Raw genomic sequence first — 21,676 nt, forward strand, 5'->3', positions numbered from 1 at the left:
CCTAAAGACCAAGGAGATATGATTAGTCAAAGATCTAGACTCCTATCCACTTCCTTGTTAACTTAAAACTTAAAAATTCTGTATTTCGGCTCCTGAGTACTTTTTTTTTTTCAATTAAAAACTCTGGCACTAAAAGAAAAACTCTGGCACTGGCAAAAAAAATATGAAAATACCTCTGGCAGTTAATGGGTTAATGAAGACATCAACTAACAGCTCTAAAAATTGATATGAATGTTCTGTGTTGAAGGAAAATGCCACCCTCTTGTATTATTTGAAAAGTTGCTTACCTACACAACTTAATTCAAACTCCATCACACAATGTTGTCGCTTGTTGAAAAGAACAGATTTTCAAGCTTGAAAATAGGTTTTTGTCGGCAAGCAACATCATCATATTACAGACTTATGATTTAGACTTAAAATGACTTCACAGCCAGCTCTCCATATATTGTCAGTCCAGACATATACTCCCCAAACTGTTGCGCAAAGCTCAAGCTTACTGCTTTATGAAGGTCTTTAACCAAGGTTAAAAAAGTGCAGACAGGGGCCTGATAAATAGTCAACAAAAATGGAAAGCTGGTTTCTTTATAGCTTCATTTTTGTAGTTATCACTGTCTTGCTGGTAAAATATTTCTTCACCATTGAGGTAGAAATATGCCATTATGAGGTATACCTATACCCTACTGCTACTGCTTTCGTTTTGTTCAGATATCGCGTTGGACAGCAACACGTTTGCTTCGATCTGGTAAATTATTTTGTTGGCATTGGTATTCCTTTTTAAATGGTTTACAAAGTTGCATCTGTTCATAAATTCTGTAATAAATATATTCTTTATAAATTAAAAAAATATATATATATATATATATTTACATGTTCTATTTGAATAATTAAATCTAGGAGCTGATTGCTCAACCGGTGGCAACCTCCACAGAGTGTCCAGTAAAAACACAGAAATTCACGTCCGTTCAATGAAGATTTATTCACACCCACATCCACTTTTCACCACCCTTTTCGTATACATGTGTGTGGTTCTGATGATAAGGAAATAAAAGCATTCACATATGACTTAACCAAACAATCATCAGTTTAGAACAATCCAAAATTAGGCTACATGAAATATTAAACTCAAACAACATTTGCATAAACAAATAGCAAAGTGATTAAAGACATGTAACACGAATACTCACAATTAGTTGCACGCACACTAGGTAACAAAAAATGTTCAAGGGGGAAAACAAACAGAACTTCAACAACTGAGATGCTTCTCCAACAGAGGACTAACATAGAATGATGCAACCTATTCATACAGCAGGCTCTAATCAGGCATTAGGCACTGATCAAACAGGAGGCTTAATTGACCACACCTGGTCTGTGGGTCATGGTGACATGAGTAGGTCATGGTGACATCAGCCAATTAAGAATGCCTGAACATGCCACAACATAAAATAAGTAACAAATATAGTCTGAGGGCAATGATTACTGGCCTTTTGTACACACATAATCTTGAAAAATCTGCACGATAGACCGGCTTTACTTAAATCATCGCTTTATTCGATTGGTACATTATGAAAGACACATAACGCGCCGACACCTCCTCAGGTTCATCACTCATGAGAGAGACTGATATGTCTCTCTAATCAAAACCTGACGTGTAATCATTTCAGTAAAACTTTTACATTGTGATAAACAGCTTGGGCTTGCTATGTATTTAGGGTTTTTCTAAAAAACTAAACATCCATATCGTGGATAAAATCACCCAGTACAAGTGACCTGGTTTAATATGTTTACAAACACTATACGGTAGCTGTTGTGGCTGATACGGATAGCCGTTAGCAATGGCTCATTTTGATGCAAAACTGCTAAATTCCCTTCATAGTGGTATTAAAAGTCTTTAACTGAAAGCGCAGACACCTGCAGATAATATGATCTCACTTATGATTTTTATATTTGTCACTATGAATAAATGAGACCTTAATTCCTGTTAGACATTAAACAGTGATACAGTGCAACATCCTCAGCTCTGGATGATCCTCAGCTCTGGATGGCCTGTGAAAACTAGCCATCCTGTCTGAAAAAGCTGCTATTTTCATTGGCTTTTTTCAATCTGCCCCAATTGACCCTCCTCACTAATGTTGGAAGCCAACTTGGCAAACTGAAAATGAATATGGGGTGTGTCTGGGTGGTGTAAAGGTGAAACGATCCACACTGCCTCACACAGAAATGAGATCAGTGAGTGCACGGAGTCCTGATCTCAACCCTATCGAACACCTTTGGAGTAACATTGGAACACCAAATGTGAGCCAGGCTTAATTGACCAAAATGAAGTGTCTAACCTCACTAATGCTCTAGTTCGTGGCTGAATGGAAGCAAATTCCATCTGCAATTTTCCACTTCCAACTAGTGAAAAGCCAAATGATCAGAATAGAGGAGAATGTTATAGTAGCAAAAGGGTGAACCAACTCCATATCAATGCCTTTGATTTGCTTCCAGAGACCACAATGAGTGGTTATGACTCAACGCTGTAGAACTCATTGTACCAAATGCTTGGCAAATAAATGCAAAAGAGTGGGGGAAATGTGATGACTGTGAGTTGGGATAATCTAGCTAGGTCACTGTGAAATAATATATGTATGCCACTGTTTTATTAGGAGCCTAGTCAGCCTAGTACAGCCTACCAAGCCATGCCGCTAAATAGCAGGCTAGCAAGTGTGATTATATTGCCTAGGAGTCTACCCCCATCGCTATATAAATAAATACAATCTTTGTATCCTTTGGAAATTATTTATTCAGTATTTCCAGACGTTGCTCTAATCAATCTTCCATTTGGATTTATGAGCTTATTATTCTCTTATTTCATTTGTTCTTTATTTTATTCCACATTATTAAATACTTTTCCATTCAGTGTGGTTTAAAAAAGAAAACACAATGCAAATAATGGTCAGTTGAGTCATTTTCATGTTAAGGACCCCCAAATTGACCCATAGACCCCATTTGAAAATATTTTGTGTCAGGGAACCGCATAAAAGGAGTCATTCTTTTATTTGGCTAAATTGTAGCTGGTGCTATAATAGTGAATAGTGAAAATATTAAACTGTTCCCCAGCCAAATTAGTAAGTTTAACAGCACTTAAAAGTCTGACAGAAAATGTGACTCAAAAGTCTGCATAGACCAGGGCTTTCCTCTGCGACATGCAGCTGGGCTGAGAGGCACTGGTACAAGCAGCAGACCTCATTTGATCTGGAGATGGACATGGCTGCGTGCGTAGCTGACTGTGTTCTTCGTCCTCACAGTCTGTTTGGACACACTGAGGAAGAGTACATCCCTGATGCTGAGAGCGTGTATCTGCACAGAGAGCAGCACCACCAGCCGCAGGCCTGCACCCTCGCTCAGTGCTTTCAGCTCTACACCAAAGAAGAGCAGGTAACACGCACTCTCACACACACACACACACGCACATTTGTATTACAATATTTGTGAGGACATCAACATTTTAGGACAGCATAGAAAATAGCTGAAAATAGCTGAAAAATTGCTGATCTACAAGCTCGCAATGCATCGCAGTGTGACGCGTTGTGAGCTTGTAGATCAGCTTTTTTGTTGTTGTCAGTGCACAACTAAGTAGAATATGGAAAACTCTAACCCCAACCCCTGAACCTAACCTCAAATCCCAACCCTAACCCCAACCTGAAGCTTTCACTTATCACTTATTTTATGGTTAAAATATATTTTTAACCATAAAAACAAACATTTCTCTTGTCTATTTCTCAAATTCTGCTATACTTGTAGTGACATTTGGCCCTCACAAGTATATTAATACACACACACACACACACACACACACACACACACACACACACACGCAGTTCAACATTTTTATATACCTAATGTGTATTTCTTTTCTTGTATTTGCACAGTGTAGTGAGCGGTGTGTTTTTGTCGTAGGAAGTCTTGCAGCATAAAACCTTCCTCCTGAGCCCTGCCTGGGGCTTTGTATGTTATTGTTTTATCAAACTGCCTTTCAGTCCTTGTGGGTTTTACTACATATTGTGGTGCTATGTTTGGATTAAAACATAACTTCTAGGAGGACACCAGGAAAAGTCCACATATAGACTGTGGTTAGCTTTCCTGGCAGAGAGGTCTGTTGAAAAAGGAGCTCTGGTCAGAGGAAAGTGTGGGTTTGGTGGAAGGGAAGCCGGCGGGGCCTCCCTCCTGTTTGAGGCCCGTTTTATAAGCAGTGTGGTCGGAGCTTGTCCCTGATGGCTACTGCCTGGGCGGTGTGTGTGTTCCAGCTGGCCCCAGACGACGCCTGGCGCTGTCCCCACTGCAAGCAGCTGCAGCAGGGCCGCATAAAGCTCAGCCTGTGGACCCTGCCGGACGTACTCATACTGCACCTCAAACGGTTCCGACAGGTACTGCACCTCAACCCCAAACTGTATTCTGTGTTATATCTATTCCAGTGTTTCTCAAATTATTATTATTTGTTTAACCCATTAAGACCTGAGACCGCTTCTAAACATTTTCTAAATCCTAACAGTTTTTCGAGAAAAAAATAAAAAAAAATATTTTTCACGATTTTTCAAAAATAGCAGATCTACAAGCTCATAGCGCGGCACTCGGTGCCGCGCTATGAGCTTGTATATCTGCTATTTTTGAATAGCCAAAGAAATCTAAAGTGACATAGAAGCGTTCCAGGTATTAATGGGTTAACATAGCAAAAAAAGTGTATTGTTTTCAGTGCAGTGAAGGGAATAATTGTCTTTGAGTACTTAGAAAAGCACTACATACATTTAATGAATTATTATTGTTAATCTTATTTGAAATACATTTAGAAAGGACTCGGATGTTCTTTTTTTTTGTCCTTCTGCTTTCAATGCCAGGCCGATAACTTGACGGATCGTTTTACCTTTGAATGAATTGAGGAGTCGTTTGACTTGCTGATTGGTGTCGTGACCAATGTTCATTTTGACAGCACATTTTTATTTAGTTTGGTCATAGTCTTTTGAGTAGAATTTCATTCAATTTCATTTTACATTTGATTGCATGCTGAAAATAGCCGATCTACAAGCGTGTAGATCTACAATTTTCAGAGCGCAACCAAACACAAAATGACTTTTAACTCTACTGGATCTCTTCTGCACTAGTCCCTCCCTAACATTTTAGTCTAGTTTTTATCTGTTGACATATATATTTAGTCTTAGTTTTAGTCATCATAGCTTAGTTTTTAATGTAGTTTTAGTCAGTGAAAAAAGGTTGTCGACAAACATTTTTTGTCAAAGTTTCAGTCGAAATTAACACTGGTTGTGACCACGTAACGTAGGAGGCAGACAGGAGGGTGAAGATGCAGAACATGGTGAGGTTCCCTCTGATGGGCATGGACATGGCGCCCCATGTGGTGAAGAGAAGTCAGAGCAGCTGGAGTTTACCCTCCCATTGGTCACCATGGAGACGACCGTATGGCCTCGGGCGCAACCCCGATGACTACCTATATGACCTTTATGCCGTATGCAATCACCACGGGAACATGCACGGAGGGCACTACACAGGTAATGCTGCCACCATGGTTAGAGCAGTGAGAATGTGTCATGAAAAAAAAGCACATATTTGAACATTGGTAGGCGTACAACAGTTAATCAAAATAAGCAATTTAATTGATTATAACATTATTTTTTATTTTGGGCATTTCATTATAGAAAAAAAATCCCAACCTTGCAAAAATATATCAGATCTACAAGCTCACTAAAGTAAAATAAAACGTTCTTCTCGATTATAAAATAAAAAAGTAATAGAACAATTGCTAAGAAAATAATTTGCAGCACTAAACAGAAATGTTGTTATATAATTAACCCATTAACTGATTCACTGCCAATCACGTAGATCTACGCGAACCTATTTAAAGCCGCCACGTGCCAATCGCGTAGATCTACGTGAACTTTTTTTTTTTTTTTCAATTTGACCCAAAGACCAAGGAGATATGATTTTTCGAAGATCTAGATTCCTATCCACTTCCTTGTTAACTTAAAACTTAAAAATTCTGTATCTCGGCTCCTGAGTACTTTTTTTTTTTCAATGAAAAACTCTGGCACTGGCTAAAAAAAATATGAAAATACCTCTGGCAGTTAATGGGTTAAGACCGGGAACGCATCTGTGCCATTTTTTTATTTCTTTGGCTATTTTTTGACAAATCTTGGAGAATTTGTGCAAATCTTCTAATATATATATATATATATATATATGTTGTAAAGCGAACATTTTTAACTCCGATCTGTGCTTCTGGGGGTCCCTGGAACAACAATACAAATAATTTTGGGGGTCCTTGACATGGAAAAGTTGGAGCACCACTGATATAGCAGCATACTGTTAGGATTTAGAAAACATTTTTAGATATGTATTTGGCCGTGGACCCCACCATCTCAAAATGTTTTGTTCCAGGGACCCCCAGAAGCAAAGATTTGAGTTACAAATGTTCGCTTTAAAAATATATTTTCAAAGATTTGCAAAAAAATAAAATACTAGCAATAGCAAAAATAGCAGATCTACAAGCTCATGAGCTTGTAGATCTGCTATTTTTGAATAGTCAAAGAAATCTTAAAATTACTCTGATACGTTCCCGGTTTTGAATGGGTTAAGTCCCCCATCTCTTGCTGAAACCCTTTATTCTCTCCTATGCATTCCATTCTCTATCCTCAGCTTACTGTAAGAACTCAATGGATGGTGTGTGGTACTGCTTCGACGACAGTGAGGTTCAGCCTATGGCTGATGAGGACGTGTGCCAACAGACGGCCTACATTCTGTTCTACCAACGAAGGACCGCCATTCCCTCCTGGTCAGCCAACAGCTCAGTGGCCGGTCAGTGTGTTTGTTTTCCCTTGTTTGTTTTCACATACAAACTACAAAATATATATATAAAACAGTAGGTTGTGTAACATCAACTGAAGCATTGAAAATACAAAATAATTGATTACTGTAAATGACATCATGTGACATCATGTCATACTGACAGATACTGATACCAACATTTTAGGCAGTATCGGCAGATTTTCCGATATTGGTATCGGTATTGGGAAACAACTCTGTTTTACAGCAGGGAATCTAATAGGTGACTCCAAAGGGAAACCTTCACGGGTTTATAGAGCACACATCCTCTCTTGTACAGGCCATACTATTATAAGGTAAACACGTGTTAGTCAAATAGTGTCTTAGTAAGTTGTGTCTTAGGACTTACAGTAACTAACTACTTGCAATTCAGAGGGGAAATTATTGTATGATGGGTGAATATGGTGATGATTTTTTTGTTTATGTTTCATCCTGAGCCAATAATTTGATGACTGGGTCATCGATCAGTAGGAGACTCAGTTGGAGACTTTTTTTTGTGTGTGGCTTTTTCTGCCTTTATTGATAGTATAATACAGTAGACTTACAGGACATGCGGAGGGAGAGATGGGGAGTGACACACAGCAAAGGTCTTCGCTACGCCAGGCGCCGTTGTTGGCTCAGGAATGTGACAAAAACAAAACAATCTCCATGAACGTCAGTAAAACTACTTGATCCAAGCACAACAATCAATCAAACTTAACACTTAACTGTGTTAATTATTAAGTGGTCAGATGGGTGGCCCACAGATACTGAGATTTTCCAAGTGGGCCCTGATCCTGAATAGTTTGGGAACTAACTGTCTAGTCTGCGTAAACACATTTCTTTTGGTCTTTGTTTAATCCAGGTTCCACCAGCTCATCTCTGTGTGACCACTGGGTCAATAGGTTGCCAGGTAGCAGGCCTGCTAGCATAGCCTCCGGGGGTTCTTCCAGACGCACATCTTTAGCCTCGCTCGCCGAGTCTGTGGAGTTTGCAGCCGAACGCAGCGAAGATGATGGTGAGACGTTCTGAAATATGTATGGGAGATATGTACATGAAAGAAAGCATCCAAACAATAAAATCCAAGGTTCTGGCCAGAAGAACAAAAAAATTAGACTGCACACTCGATCAAGCTCCCAAATGTGTTTTAATGAGTCGCCACCACTGGCGTGGCTACGTTTCCAGCGTGCCACACTCTTCCTCAGACAAAGGAATTTCAGTGATTAAAAAAAAATTACGACACACACAGGGAAATAAATGTGTGTAAATGTATCCGTTATGTATTTCAGAACAGATGTTGAATGCTTTTATAACGTTCACTGAGAATGAAAGGTATTTCATTTAATTTTATTAAATGGCAGGAAATAGAACCCCCCCCCCCCTCAAATTTGTTCCACGCTTGAGATTCAAGTGTAAAAACAGTTTATTGTTGTTGATCTAGAGCCGTGTCACGGAAACACATTACAGTTTGACCCCACGTTAACACAGAAAATGTGTTAAATGGCTTTAGACGTTTTCCATTTCCTGTCAGCTTTAAAAGATAGTACCAGTGTAATAGGGGTTATCCTCGTCTCCAGTGGCTAGCACTGTCTTTCTATCCATCAATGATAACTTGAGCTCCATCCATTAACACATCCACTGCCAAGGGCTAATCTCATAATGTACTCACCAGTGCCAAGGTGTTTTTGTTGTTTTTTTCATGTCGCCATAGATCTTGTTAAAATCCTTAAGATTGAGCGCTACACAGTCTGTTTACATCCGCGAGATCTCCCTGTATCTCCCAGTGAAAACCATGTGTCAAACGGGGCATCCATGTTTGAGTTAGAGCGGATTACGTTAAACAGTGAAATGCGAGGAGAAAAAACTACAGGAAGAGAATTGAGTTTCAGTTTCGTCTGTAGAATGGGAGCGGGCGTGATCGTGAAAACCGGATCCCAAATAATTCTATTTCCTGTCATCAAACCGGAAACGGAAGTGGATCAAAAAAATTCCGAAAGTGCACCCGGACCGCGCATGCGCGAAAAGACCGCAGCCCGTAGGGCTACGGTCTCGGCGCTTAACAGTTGGATTTAACGGCCCGTAGGACTACGGTCTTGGCAGTTAATGTGTTAATGTCCACACAATGTGAGCAAGTAAGGTCAATCTGAAGCTAAAGGTGCAAAAAGCAGAAGATTTTTGTACGGTAAAAATGGTGAAACCCGCTTTAAGATTATCCTTATATTATATAGGGTATTATAGGGTATATTTTTCTTTATTGTAAACAACACAGTAGAAAAAAAACGAAAATACATGGGTAGGGGAGGGAGGATTGCCCAGCAGCACGGGTCCCTGACCCTGAATTGAACCGGGGGCATTGCAATTTTATGGTTGCTGCTCTAACCATTGCACCATGGAGGCACCCTGAGAAATACTGCTTTTGAAATGTTACAAAGCACAGTTTGGAGAAGAAGGTCCTCCTCCTCTGCATTATGAGAGGGTTTGTAACGCCCTCTCAGTTGACTTCTATGGTATCCATGCATTTAGAACAACACTCTCTGTAAGGCCCAGGCAATATATCAATATGATATGGATATTGTGATTTTGTATACTGTATCATAATATGGTGATATGGCTTAAATGTAGGGTAAGTGATATTTTTGGGTTAAAACAAAGTATTTTGTTTAAAATATTAAAGCACTATATTGGGATAGTAATCATTGCTATTGAGTGTTTGTGCAGTAGCAGGGGTCTCCAGCTCTTTAATAAGCACAAAATACATTTTCAGTTAAATAATTTTTTCAGGTAGGAAATCTTTAGCCAATTAGGAGAAAGTACCCATTTATCAGCTTACATTTTATAGTGTTCCAGTTCCAAGTTTGTCTGCACATTCCTTTTGTCATCACTTCCAAATTCACTTGTTTATCCTGTGTTCTGTGTGTGTGAGTTGTCTCTCCTGATTGGATACAATTGGTGTCCCGACCTGAAAATATATTTTCTGTTTAATCAAGAGCTGGAGGGACGGGGAGACTCCTGTTACTGAACAAACACTCTATACCAATGAGTACTAGCAGAATATAAAGCAATTTCACACTTATTGTAACAAAAAAATATCACTTACTCTACCTTTAAGCTCTATTTTATAGTTTAAAAAAATTATGAAAATAGCTAAAATAGCTGATCTACAAGCTCACTATGTGAGATTGTAGATTTTTGGAAAAAAGTGACGTTATCGTCACGATACAATATTAAAAAAATATTGTGATTTATTTTTGTCCATATCTCCCAGCCCAAATATCTTTTAAACTATTGCTACTCCAGTGAGTCATGATTCGATGAAAAGCCATATCCCATTTTTATAGGAATTGGACATGTTCGCTGTTTTAAAAAATTACGTAGAACCTTGATGACCGTTTAGATTTGATGAAAAAAGAATGCCCCGTGCCCATGTGTGAAGGAGTACCATTTCTTTTTTTTTGTTGTACCAGGCGGATTTTCTACCCGACCTTTTGTGAGAAGCATTCAGCGGCAGAGTTTGTCCTCCAGGTCTTCCATCGCCAGCCCTTTGGCCATCAGCGACTCAGGGCTAAAGCCTTCCTGGTCTCTCTCCGCAAAGCTCCACATGAGGTCCAACTCTCCGAGGTCCAGCTCTCCGTCGCGCTTCTCCCTGGATTCTCGCTCATCGCCTCCTCTGGAGAGGATAGGAGAGGCCTGCGATGACAAAGTTTCCACGTCCTGTTTTGGCAGCTACAGCAGACACGAGCGTTACTTTGGCAGCAGGTCGCCCTTGTCCATGATGGAGAGCTACAGTGACCAGGAGGGCAATGGACGATTCTTTGACCACGTCTACAGCAAGTCGGCTCCCCTCGAGAAGAAGATCATGAATACTGAACCGACTGAAAACAACAACCAGATAACAGCCTTGGACCAAAACACACTACCACCCCAAACCACCCCCTCCAAAGAGCAGAAACGCAAGAGCAGCATCGGAGGATTTGGCTCAAAGGCAGAAAGTGCAGGGTCGACGAAGAACTGCTCCAAGACGGAGCAAGACCGGACCTCCAAGAAACGCCTCTGCTCGTCCTCCGCCCAGAAGACCTCCGCTCCCCAGTCGTCCTCCAGTACCCCGGTTAAAGGTTCCAAAACGACCAACGTCAAGGACAAGAGCGCGAGTGTCAAGAAAAGCAACTCCACGCCCAGCGGGACCCCTTCCAAAAAGAAGGAGCCATCTCAGCCCGCGGAGGGGACGCCGCAGCGTAAGCATTGCACCTGCTCCTCCGCAGCCCAGTCCTCTGCCTCTCCCTCCCCGACCGCAAAGAAAACGTCCACCGGCACGGAGAAAGCCTGCTCGAGTAGCCGAAAGAAACTGGTGGAGAGGAGCTGTAGTCGCGACTCGATGCACGCCAACAGCCCCCTCGCCGGCAGTCCCCGCGGCAGCACCGTAGCCCGCTTGTCCATGTCTAAGAGCGGGGACAGCCGGCCAGAGTGGAGGTCCTTCAGGAGCTCCAGCAGCAGCTCGTCCGTCACCAGCCTGCGCTCCCCCAGCGTGTCTTCCAAAGACCTGCGACGCAGCAGCAAGTCCGAGGACAAGGGGCTGTCCTTCTTCAAGAGTGCCCTGCGACAGAGGGAAAGCCGCCGGTCGGCTGACCTGGGCAAGAGCACCATGCTGTCTAAGAAGGCCTCCGATAGGACAGGCAAGCAGTGCGGACAAGCCAGGGACAGTGGCACCGATGGCGACGTGACGACGTCACTCACGTCGGACAGTGTCTCTTTGCAGGCGTCCTCAGACGGTCACGCAGGTGAGAAAAAGTCCACGTCAAAGGAGTCTTCCAAGCCCCCCAGCTCTCTCAGTCGCTCCCTGTTACACGTTGGCAAGTCCAGGTCTTCCAGTTCCGAAACGAGCCTCAAGTCTCCCTCTAATGGGAAAAAGCCTCTTGAAAAGAAGGCATCTTCCAGAAAGCTGTCATCCAGCATGCAATCTCCTGCACGTCAAACACAGAGGCCTCAATGATATACTAATAGTAGTTCCATTTTAAGCAATGCAGCTATTTTCTTTGTGCCTAAGTTAAAGTGAGCACCGAGAGTATTTGCCAAGTGACAGGTTTCTTTCAATGTTGTGGACATGTGCACTGGCTGGCAGTTGATCCATACAATGACTTTGAGGTTTACCTTGATACAGTCATCTGGAATATAAGTATTTTTCCACATTGGATGAATGGTATAAAATATGCAATATTTTTGCACTGTCCCCACTTTTAAGGACACAAAACCTATTTTAGTTAAGTATACATTTAGTGAAGTTAAATTAATCATGAATTTGGCTCTTGTGAGCAAATTGCAAAAAGCAGGGTATTGAAAGATAGATGCAGTACTCAAGAACATGTTTGCATGCCACATGTGTAGTTATGTATAATACAACTTTTGTGTGTAGTGCACACATACCTAGTGTGTAGTGCACTACAGCTATAGATTTGATACACGTTTATTCTAATTTAGACAGATTATTTTCCGACTAACTGTATTTAAACCTCTCTGTTTTTGTATCAGTCTCTCAAAGTGTACAGTGATAACAACTACACAACCCAAACATTGAAAAGGCACCTTGGAAATACTAGAGCTCACATTTGTACATTTAACAGTATATACATGCGCTAGTGCACACATACATGCACATACATAAAAGAGTTTCATTCCAAAATTAATGCAAGTGAACATTTACAAGAACTGTCATTGTTAGATTAATTACCTTATTCATTTAAATCAATCTACACAGTAAAATCTAGTGCATCATTAGTCCATTTGGTTACATTTGCACACGATCGGAGTTAAATTAACACTGAGGATTTTACTGTGTGGGCTGTTTTGCAACATTTATATCATATAGAACACATATTACGAGGTAATGGGGTTTTGCTAAACATCACGGAAGAAAGCACTTTTCAAAACAGTCAAGTCAATGGAGAATATGCGTACGTTACAGTATATCCACTTTTTCTTTTGGCCGTGTGGAACATGAATCTATTGACCTAACTACCATTGAGTTTTAGGTTCTGGATGGCAGGGTCACAGACAGTGCACAATTGCATGTGGCTGGCATGTCCCATGCTTTTCTATGACTGCATATGACCTTAAGCAACAGGTAAATGAATCTGAACACATTGCTCGATAGCCGAGTGCAAAATCTAAAAGCATGCTTCTAGTTTGAACCTGGCATTTTCTGTCGACGCCTTTTACCTCTGCACCATTCTGGCAAATTAACTTTTTTGGATTACTTTCCTGGCATTCAGCATTCCAGAATTCTTCTATTGTTCTCTTTTGGGCAAGAACATTCATGTATTTCACTAAATCATTCCATGTTCTCACGTAGACACTAGGATTGGGAGCCGAGCACCCTTTTTTGAGTGTTAAATTAACTAAGTAAATTAATGCTCAGGATTTTACTGTGTAGAACTGTGAGTTGACTTTTGATTCTACGTCTTGAGACCGTAGAGAGATTTGTCACCATAATGCCATCTTTGAGGACAATAATGTGTGATTTGTATCATCAGGTGAGTGTAGCGCCATGCTGTATCCTAACAATACAGTACCATGGTTTAATGGACTAGCGGACGAGCACTCTTAAGTTTCAAGTTTATGACCCTTTAATATCCCTTAATGAAATACCTGAAAGAGAAACAGCTCAGATTCAATTGAATGTTTGCAGAAGCGTAGTGTAATGCTTAATTTATACTGCCTCGTATAACACGGTGTCACTCGCCGACAATGGCAGATCTACACGTTTTCAAAGTATAAATCAGGCTTTAGATTCACTGGTGTTTCTGTCATGTTGCAAGCTCCCAATAATATGCCCCGAATGCTGCTCAGTCTCAGGTACACCTGACAGATGTGCCGTATAGATAACAGTGGGAAATACCCACAGCAGTAATTGATATTTCTATGAACTAGTATATGACATCTGTACATTGTAGCTGGAAAGGGTCAAATAAGTCATTGGTGGAATGTCACTTAGGATAGGATTTTGTTAAGTTGAGGTCTAAATTACTTATCCATAGCTGAGGCCCCCTTTTAGACAGAAAATCCAATATTGATATCCTATTTATTATTTTATGTAATAAGTGCAATATTACTTGTGGATTTTAATCTAGCTTCAAAACCTTGATATGAATATAAAAGCAGCATCCATATAATTCTTTTTGTATTTGGCCAATTGTGACTTATGTTAGGGATTACTATTAAGAAATTAGGGCTACATTTTTTTCTACACACATTTCTTCACTATTGGAAAAACGGATGGACAACAGAATGTTGTATGAAGAGAGAAGAAAATAGCCGATCTACAAGCTCACAGCTCAATGCAGTGCGATGTGTTGTGAGCTTGTAGATTGTCTATTTTTGGTGCATGATGACACTGGCATACGACTGTATGTTGATTAATTATGGCCCATTTCTTCAGACAAGATAGACACATCATTTGAAAAACGTGTTACTTCAATAAGTTGACAGTTATAATAAAACCTCAAAACAATAGTATTTTTTAGGATAGAATCAAATGTATTTTTATTAGTCAAATGAAATAGGCTAGATGTATCTTTTCTTTATATAGCAGATATAGTATAGTATTTTGGAATGAAACCCTTTAAAATAACGGAGGGAAAAAGATGTGTATATGTACGTATAGACAATATAGATACTATAAGCAGAGGAACTATAGTATACGTATTTTTTCCTTTTCACGAGCAAGATGAACATATTCTGAAGCGCCTTTCAGTACTGTCATGGAGCTAAATAGTAGTCTACTGCTGTATGCATCACTGAGTAGGAAGGTTTAATTTTAGCACTTTGTATATATTTTATTTTTTATTTTCAAAATGATATACAAATAACTTAAATGGATCTATATGATCTCTCTCTTCTTTTTTTTTAATCTTGTGTTGCGTGTAAATAATTTGACGACATATCTTAAAAAGTGGTGTAATGGACCTCAGACTTGAAATGGTAAAAGGGTACTTACAGTACTTTCATCTCAGTGTATATGAGGTATGTATGATGATGAGGTGTACTAGGTAACTGTTACACTACTATACTTGGTGCTGTATAAAAGGCTCAGTGCTCCTGCACTGATATTTCTTAAACTATCATATTTTTAAAAAATGCTGACTTTTCAGAACTGTGACCACATTTTAGCTGAACTAAAAGTATAGCGGTAGCATTACTCATAACCTGTGGTACCTCATTTGAGAAGACGGTAGTTTTTGCTTCGAGCTGAGGATAAACATTGTATGAATCCATAAGTAGCTGATTTAGTTGATCATAGCACTACATTAAGATCATCTTTTCCCTGTTGGCCTAATTGAACATCACACTGCATGGATGTTTACTGTATCATAGCAGCTTAACCACTTAAACCCCAGCATCCGTGTTCTGGTTAAAACGTTTGCAGAAAATATGTGATTTAGAGCGAAAACAGAAAAGTCACAAGTATAAAGCCCTGAGGGACTTCAGTCAATCAGCTTGGGGGTTTAAGTGGTTAAATACTTGTCATTGCAGCGTGACGTTGTGCCACCCTGACTGCTGCCCTATAGGTTTTGAACTGCCACTGATCTTTGACATGTTACAATACTCCATGCCTCCACCTGCAAGTGCAATAATGAATGTGAGGATTATATTGTGAACATTTGAGTTAGATACCAGCATACTGTATGTTGTCAGTATATAAATGAGCATGGTTACACAACATTAAAGGCCACCCTTATGCAAATAATCCAGTGATCCTTTTTTTTTTTTCATAACTTATTTCAAAAGGAAGACCAGTTTCCAATTTACCAGTTGGTTTTAAAGGGAAATGCCACTAATTTTAAGGACTTGTATGTGTAGTTCCTATGTCCAACAACTCGGTAGTCAAAATACCTAGGACATACAATATACTGTATGCTACTGTAGGGTTACAAGGTGCTTGAAACCTCAGTTTCCTCTCTTGACTATTTTTCTTCAGACTAAACTGTGCCTTTGCTGAATAATTGCAGCTAAAGTATCTCCAGTGTCTTTTGTACATGAACACGTATATTTTCTGACCGTTGTTCTTCGCTAAATTGCATCTCATAATTGGGTTTGAAAAGGAGTCGGTATGAGGCAGGTGAACGGGTTTGCTTGCTGACATTATCGTTTCAAGTCGAGCAACAAATGTCAGTGCCAAGAGGGGGAAAAATAAATTGTTATGCAGTTTATGCCCGATACTTGGCTGTTTGTAGTGTCGCCCATCGAAAATAGCCGATCTGCAAGCTCACAAAGCGTCACAAAGTCGTGCGTTTGTGAGCTTGTAGAACTGCTATACTCTGCATGATACTGGCCTGCAACCAAGTATAAATCAGCCTTTTTGGTCTGTTAAGCATATTATTTAGGAGAGCATATTGTTTAGGAGAGCAGTTTGTTTGGCAGCCGGCCAACATTAGTTGCAACACCGTGATTAGCAGCAAGTCTGTTTTGGCAGGCATGCAGTTCAGCTACAAATATTATGAAACCTTTAATGTCTTGTTATTTGTGAAGGCTTAAGCCCAATTTATAGTATAATGAGGTTTTAGTTATAGGGTTGGGCTCTGTCCTCTTTATATTTTGGTTGCCCAATGGGAGAAAAAAATGTGTTCACCCACACTTCTATTGAAACAATTCAACTGGTCTTTGTCTATCAAAATGAAACATTGGAGTGTCAGAGTAATGTACAGTACATCCATGTAGCTGTTTTAATTAACTATGAGTGGGATAGTGAGGATTCTTATTGTTGTTTCTGAAAGTCTCTGTGAAGCTGGAGTTTGCTAAGGAATCTACCATTTGATGATGAAAGTTGAAACTACAGTAACCTCTGTCTTGGTGGTTACTCGAAGACTAGTGGATATTGTGTTTTAATTATCTTTTGTCATAGGAATAACATACTTTAGGAATGTTAAATTTAGTGGCATTCCCCTGTAAAGCAGATCTGTCTAGTTCTAATTTCAGTCTGCCAGGAAATTGTTTCTTTTGATCATTTGATCGACATCTTAACAACCTGTTACTTGTCATTGTCCTTGTAAAGTCTTAACTGGTAGCAGGAGCTGGTGGGAAACATTCCCACCAGATCTGGGTCTTTAATGACATGAACTCAATTTACAAGCTCTCAACGCATGCGATCTTGTAGATTGGCTATTTTCAGTGAAGGGATTTATTGTAGGGGGAAAAAAGGAGGGGGCCGAGTATGGACTCCTGGGGGGCCCCGGTCATCAAAGTACAGTATATAGGGTTTAATTGGTTAAATCATACTTAATATATAATATTTATTGGAGCACATTTGTCATAATAAGGAAAAAATAAGGTATTTATTTTGTATCAGCAGATGGCATAGATACCCAAACTTATTTTTACATTTTAAAATGAGCAACAGGATAGCATACTGTATGTTCTTGCAGGACATTGTTAAAAGATTTGGGTAGAAGAAACGATTATTATTATTTTTTATCCCACCGCCCCTTCATCTCAGTATCCCACTGTACCTCGTGGTGGCCAGACTGAGATCTGATGCTCCAGCTGATTTTAACATTTGTTTTGGATAAACATGGTTACATAACAAGTAGATGTTATTTGGGTACTAAGGCAGGTTACATATTCAGGGAATCGGATCACAACTTTCTGGCCAGACCAGTTTCCATTTCAGGTCACTGTTCTATACTAGTAACGTGTACTATAGTCTTCTTGAGGTTTTCCTTTCCCAGCACTAGCCAACACTAGCAATACACAAAAAGGCTGTCCCTCTCCGGGACTAAACTTACATTTCTCAGTTTCCTGCTGGTTGGTTTGAGTGTGTGATTCTCCCAACGCACGTTGCCCTAACCTTGCATCCCAGGCTTGCTTTCAGAGAGGAGTGAGATTGCCAGGCCGGTCACGCAACACTAGCTCTGCCCCGCTCTCTCTGTTGATTGTAGAAGCTAGACTAAAAACCTCTGTTGGCCTAATTAACAGGCTCCAGGTGTGTGTGAGGACTCCACTTGGGAGTCTGCAGTTCCTCATATGGGCAGGGGTTGGAGCCAACGGGTGGGAACATAGGAAGCCCCCTATCACTACATTCAATATAGAACGAGCACACCATTCAAAGTAATAGGGCGACCGCGTCCATTGAGTGTACATGGAGAAGTGGGCCCCTGTTCTATTCGGTTCCTCATGCTCTGCTCAATATAGGATATATATATACAGTATATACTGTATATATACACACACGTACACACACACACACACTGTACAGAATTGAGAATTATTGTGGAATGCAGTGTTGCATGAAATCGCTAATGCACGCACCTCCTCAACTATGCAAGCCTGCTGCTCTGTAAGCCAAAAAAAAGAGGAGGAACATGGCTGGTAATTTTCATTGCTTTATTTGCACAGCACACTAATGCTCAGACATTGTAAAACACAGAATGTTTCAGCTTTGCAGTCAAAAGTGATCCAAAATTGAACCTACTATTAACATTTTAGATTTTGTTGCTTTTCATTTTTTCAACTATTCAGTGCCATTTGTTTTTTTATTGTGTTTTTTTTTTTAATGATAATGCCATGTTTTGTGTTAAATATGGTATGTGTTTCCTGGGTGCTCCTACCTATCTGGTGAGTTGCTCATTTCTTTTTGAAGAGCAAATGTATCTTCCTGTTGCTCATGTTCACCAGCAGGGCATTTACACTACAGTGGCTATAATCTCTTCCATGATATACGGTACTGTAACCCATTCATGACATGTGTATATAAAGCATTGTAAACACCTTGCCATTAGTTCACAGTGGCAAAAGAGACCCTGCTAATGTTGTCACGTTATATTATGATTTGACATCAGTCCTATTATAAAGGCACGTCCTTTATAGTAGAACTTTACGGAAAAGGGTAATAATGACTTATACAAAATGTACTGTTTTGTTATGTAAGAGGCCATTAATATGTAAATAGTATTGTTCATGTACGTTGTAAATTATTTATGCTACAACAGCGTAAGGACTTAAACCTGAGTTATACTGTAAATCGGCTATTTTCGGTCACTACGTATAAATCAGGCTTAACATAGACATATTTCTTGCATACATAATTGGTCATTCCACAAAATAGTTGGCAGCAGGTCTAAAACCTGACATAATCTGGTTTGAAGATTGTTATTGGCTTGAAAGACTCGATCATAATCAGTCGTGTACATGCATTATGCTTCGCCAATGAAAGTTGAATTCTACTGCATTGCAGAACGAGGCATTCATTTCAGCCGACTCGCATCAGCTAAACGCAGTCTCATATTAAGCATCTTTATGTGAGCTTTCCTGTCATGTTTTTAATGACACTTCATCAGCACATTAATGTTGCATTAACAAATTACACACACACATGAGCCACAGGATCCCTGCTTGGGATTCTGCAGATGTTTTACAGCGCTATAGTTCTCAATGTCTGCTCCGGGGACCACAAGCGGTCCATATGCACCGCAGGGGTCCATATGCACCAGGGGTCCATATGCACCAGGGGTCTTTGAGTTTTTTTCAGACCAAGGATCCCTTAGTTGAGAGAGATGAAGCAGGCTCTGTACTTGGTCTGCTCTTTCCCCCTCTACACCAAACCTTGTTGCCGAAAATAGCCCATCTACAACTGCGAGGCGTTGTGAGCTTGTAGATCGGCTATTTTTGCCTAAAGGTCCCCTCAGGATAGGGATGCTATAGGGTTCAAGTGGTCAATGAAAAAAAGTTCCTATCACACAAAAATGTGGCAGCCCCCCTGTAGTAACTCTGAGGACCCCCTGTTGAAGACCCCTGATATGCACCCTTATGGGTCTGTAACTCCGAGAGTGTACCATGGGGTTATCTTTGGGACCTCCATCTACACTGTAAACTCTGCACTGGTAAATTAACTCCAAGACTCTTACATTTGTCAAGTTAACAGAGTTTAAGACCCGTAAGGTTCTATTTGGGGCCCTAGTGGTCCCCGGACCACGCGTTGAGAAACAGTGGTTTACAGCAATAGCGGTGCATCAACGGAAACTGGTGCGCTTGTGTTCTAAATCTAAGATGCTGAGACTAATTTATACTTGTACGAAATAGCTGAAAAATGTTAATCCTTTTTATTTTCAAGGTATAAATTAGTCTTTACACCTCCATCTACATCTCACTACAGATGGACGGGGGCCTGTGGGGGCCCCGTTGTATATTCATACTCTTCTTTGGGCAATACGAAAAAAATATAAATAAACTTGCCGCATAGGACGACTGTGTAGCTTAGTAGCTTGGAGAAACCCCTAATGAATGTCCTTGTCAACCATGTAGCGACATACAACTCACTTTTCATTGTCATTGTATTCACATAGATAAGAACCTTTGGGTCATATAATGAAAAATATACATAGCTCTTTCTGTCTTTTCAGTCCCTGGGTTGTTAATCAGCAAGAAAGGTGTTTTATAGATGAAAATATATTTTGTTGTTACTATGTTCATCTACCGGGCCTGCTTTTCTACATGATATGTCCTCCACACACAACACTACATGGTCTGCATTGGATTTGTGTGCCTGCATCTTTGAGGGCCTTGTCTGTGTCAGTTGGCTGTTCCAACAGTCTTTCAGGAGAGTCGGGTTCCATTGTTTTAATGGTTCTGAGCAGGTACACCAATGTCTTTATGTTAATTTATTTCTGTTTTGATGTTCATGCACTTTTTTGTATTTGGATTTCTTTTTTCATATTTTTTAAAGAATGCTTTTCTTTTCAGAAAAGAGCAACATTTATATACATTGTTGGTTTGCCCATACAAGATAAAATGGAAAATATAATAAAAAAAAATATTCAAACATATTTGTCATGGTCTCTATAAACCCTTTCATTAGATTGTACTGTATGTCATTCTGGAGTTATACACTAGAGGGAACTTGTCTCCTGTAAATTGTCCATACCATGGTATGTTTTCACTTTGTAATGTACTGCTATTGGACAATTTCAAGGTACTTTTATGTTACTTGAGTATTTCCATTTCTTGACACTTTTTACTTCTACTGCACTACATCTCAAGAGACAAATATTGCACTTTTCACTTTATTACATTTTTGACCGTTTTAGTTACTTATATTCATCATAATTGATTAAATTATTAATACAAAAGCTTACATACCTGTTTGCGTTGTGAGCTCGAATATCTGTATATAAAATATAAGTATAAAATAGTGCTTAAGTGGCTAATGATCAATAATTATAGTCCAATAACATTATTCTGAAATTCCCATTTTGCATAATGATTACTTTTACTTTTGCTACTTTAAGTAACCTATATTTTGAAGCTAGTACATTTATACTTGTACGATCTTGAATGTGGGACTTTTACTTGTATAACAAAGCATTTTTACAATGTGGTATTGCCACTTTGAAGTACATAATCAGAGTACTTACTTACCACTGGTTACAAGGAAGTTTTTCTATGGAGAGTTTACTCAGGCAGTAAAAACAAAACAAACAGTGGAATTGCACAAAGACTTGAGTGTATTTGTGTTCACTTGATCCACTGAGCCTCCTGATGTCTTCATGTCACAACAGCTTCACAGTCATATAACTCAGTCAAATCTGCCTTTTGTTTTGGAGCAGTGGTCCTTGAGGACCATTCGTGGAGAGTTGGAAACCAAATGGACCCTTACGGGTCCATTTGGTTTCATTTTACGTTCTCAAGAGTTAAATTATTGTTAAACATCTGCATTACTTAAAGGGATACTTCACTTTCACATAAAATAAACATTAAAAAAAAATATTTAAAAAAAATGAAAGAAGTTATGGCAAAATAAAGGCCCCCTCACACATTAGTAGGACACTCTAATGCGTGAGGGGGC

The 21,676-nt window shown here is 39.7% G+C and overlaps 1 protein-coding gene across 1 annotated transcript in view; it reads left to right on the plus strand.

Moving 5' to 3' along the window:
• usp31 (ubiquitin specific peptidase 31) overlaps positions 1 to 20,635 on the plus strand; it is a 34,903-nt gene extending 14,268 nt beyond the window's left edge. The window contains exons 11-16 of the mRNA XM_080446005.1: positions 3,288 to 3,417; positions 4,287 to 4,406; positions 5,315 to 5,540; positions 6,685 to 6,843; positions 7,715 to 7,867; positions 10,314 to 20,635. Coding sequence (XP_080302131.1) covers positions 3,288 to 3,417; positions 4,287 to 4,406; positions 5,315 to 5,540; positions 6,685 to 6,843; positions 7,715 to 7,867; positions 10,314 to 11,836 — 2,311 coding nt within the window. The 3' untranslated portion in view covers positions 11,837 to 20,635. The remainder of the gene's footprint in view (positions 1 to 3,287; positions 3,418 to 4,286; positions 4,407 to 5,314; positions 5,541 to 6,684; positions 6,844 to 7,714; positions 7,868 to 10,313) is intronic.
• Positions 20,636 to 21,676: the final 1,041 nt, after the last annotated feature.

This window comes from Gymnoscopelus braueri, assembly GCF_963280865.1.
Source record: "Gymnoscopelus braueri genome assembly, chromosome: 13".
Classification (NCBI taxonomy): domain Eukaryota; kingdom Metazoa; phylum Chordata; class Actinopteri; order Myctophiformes; family Myctophidae; genus Gymnoscopelus; species Gymnoscopelus braueri.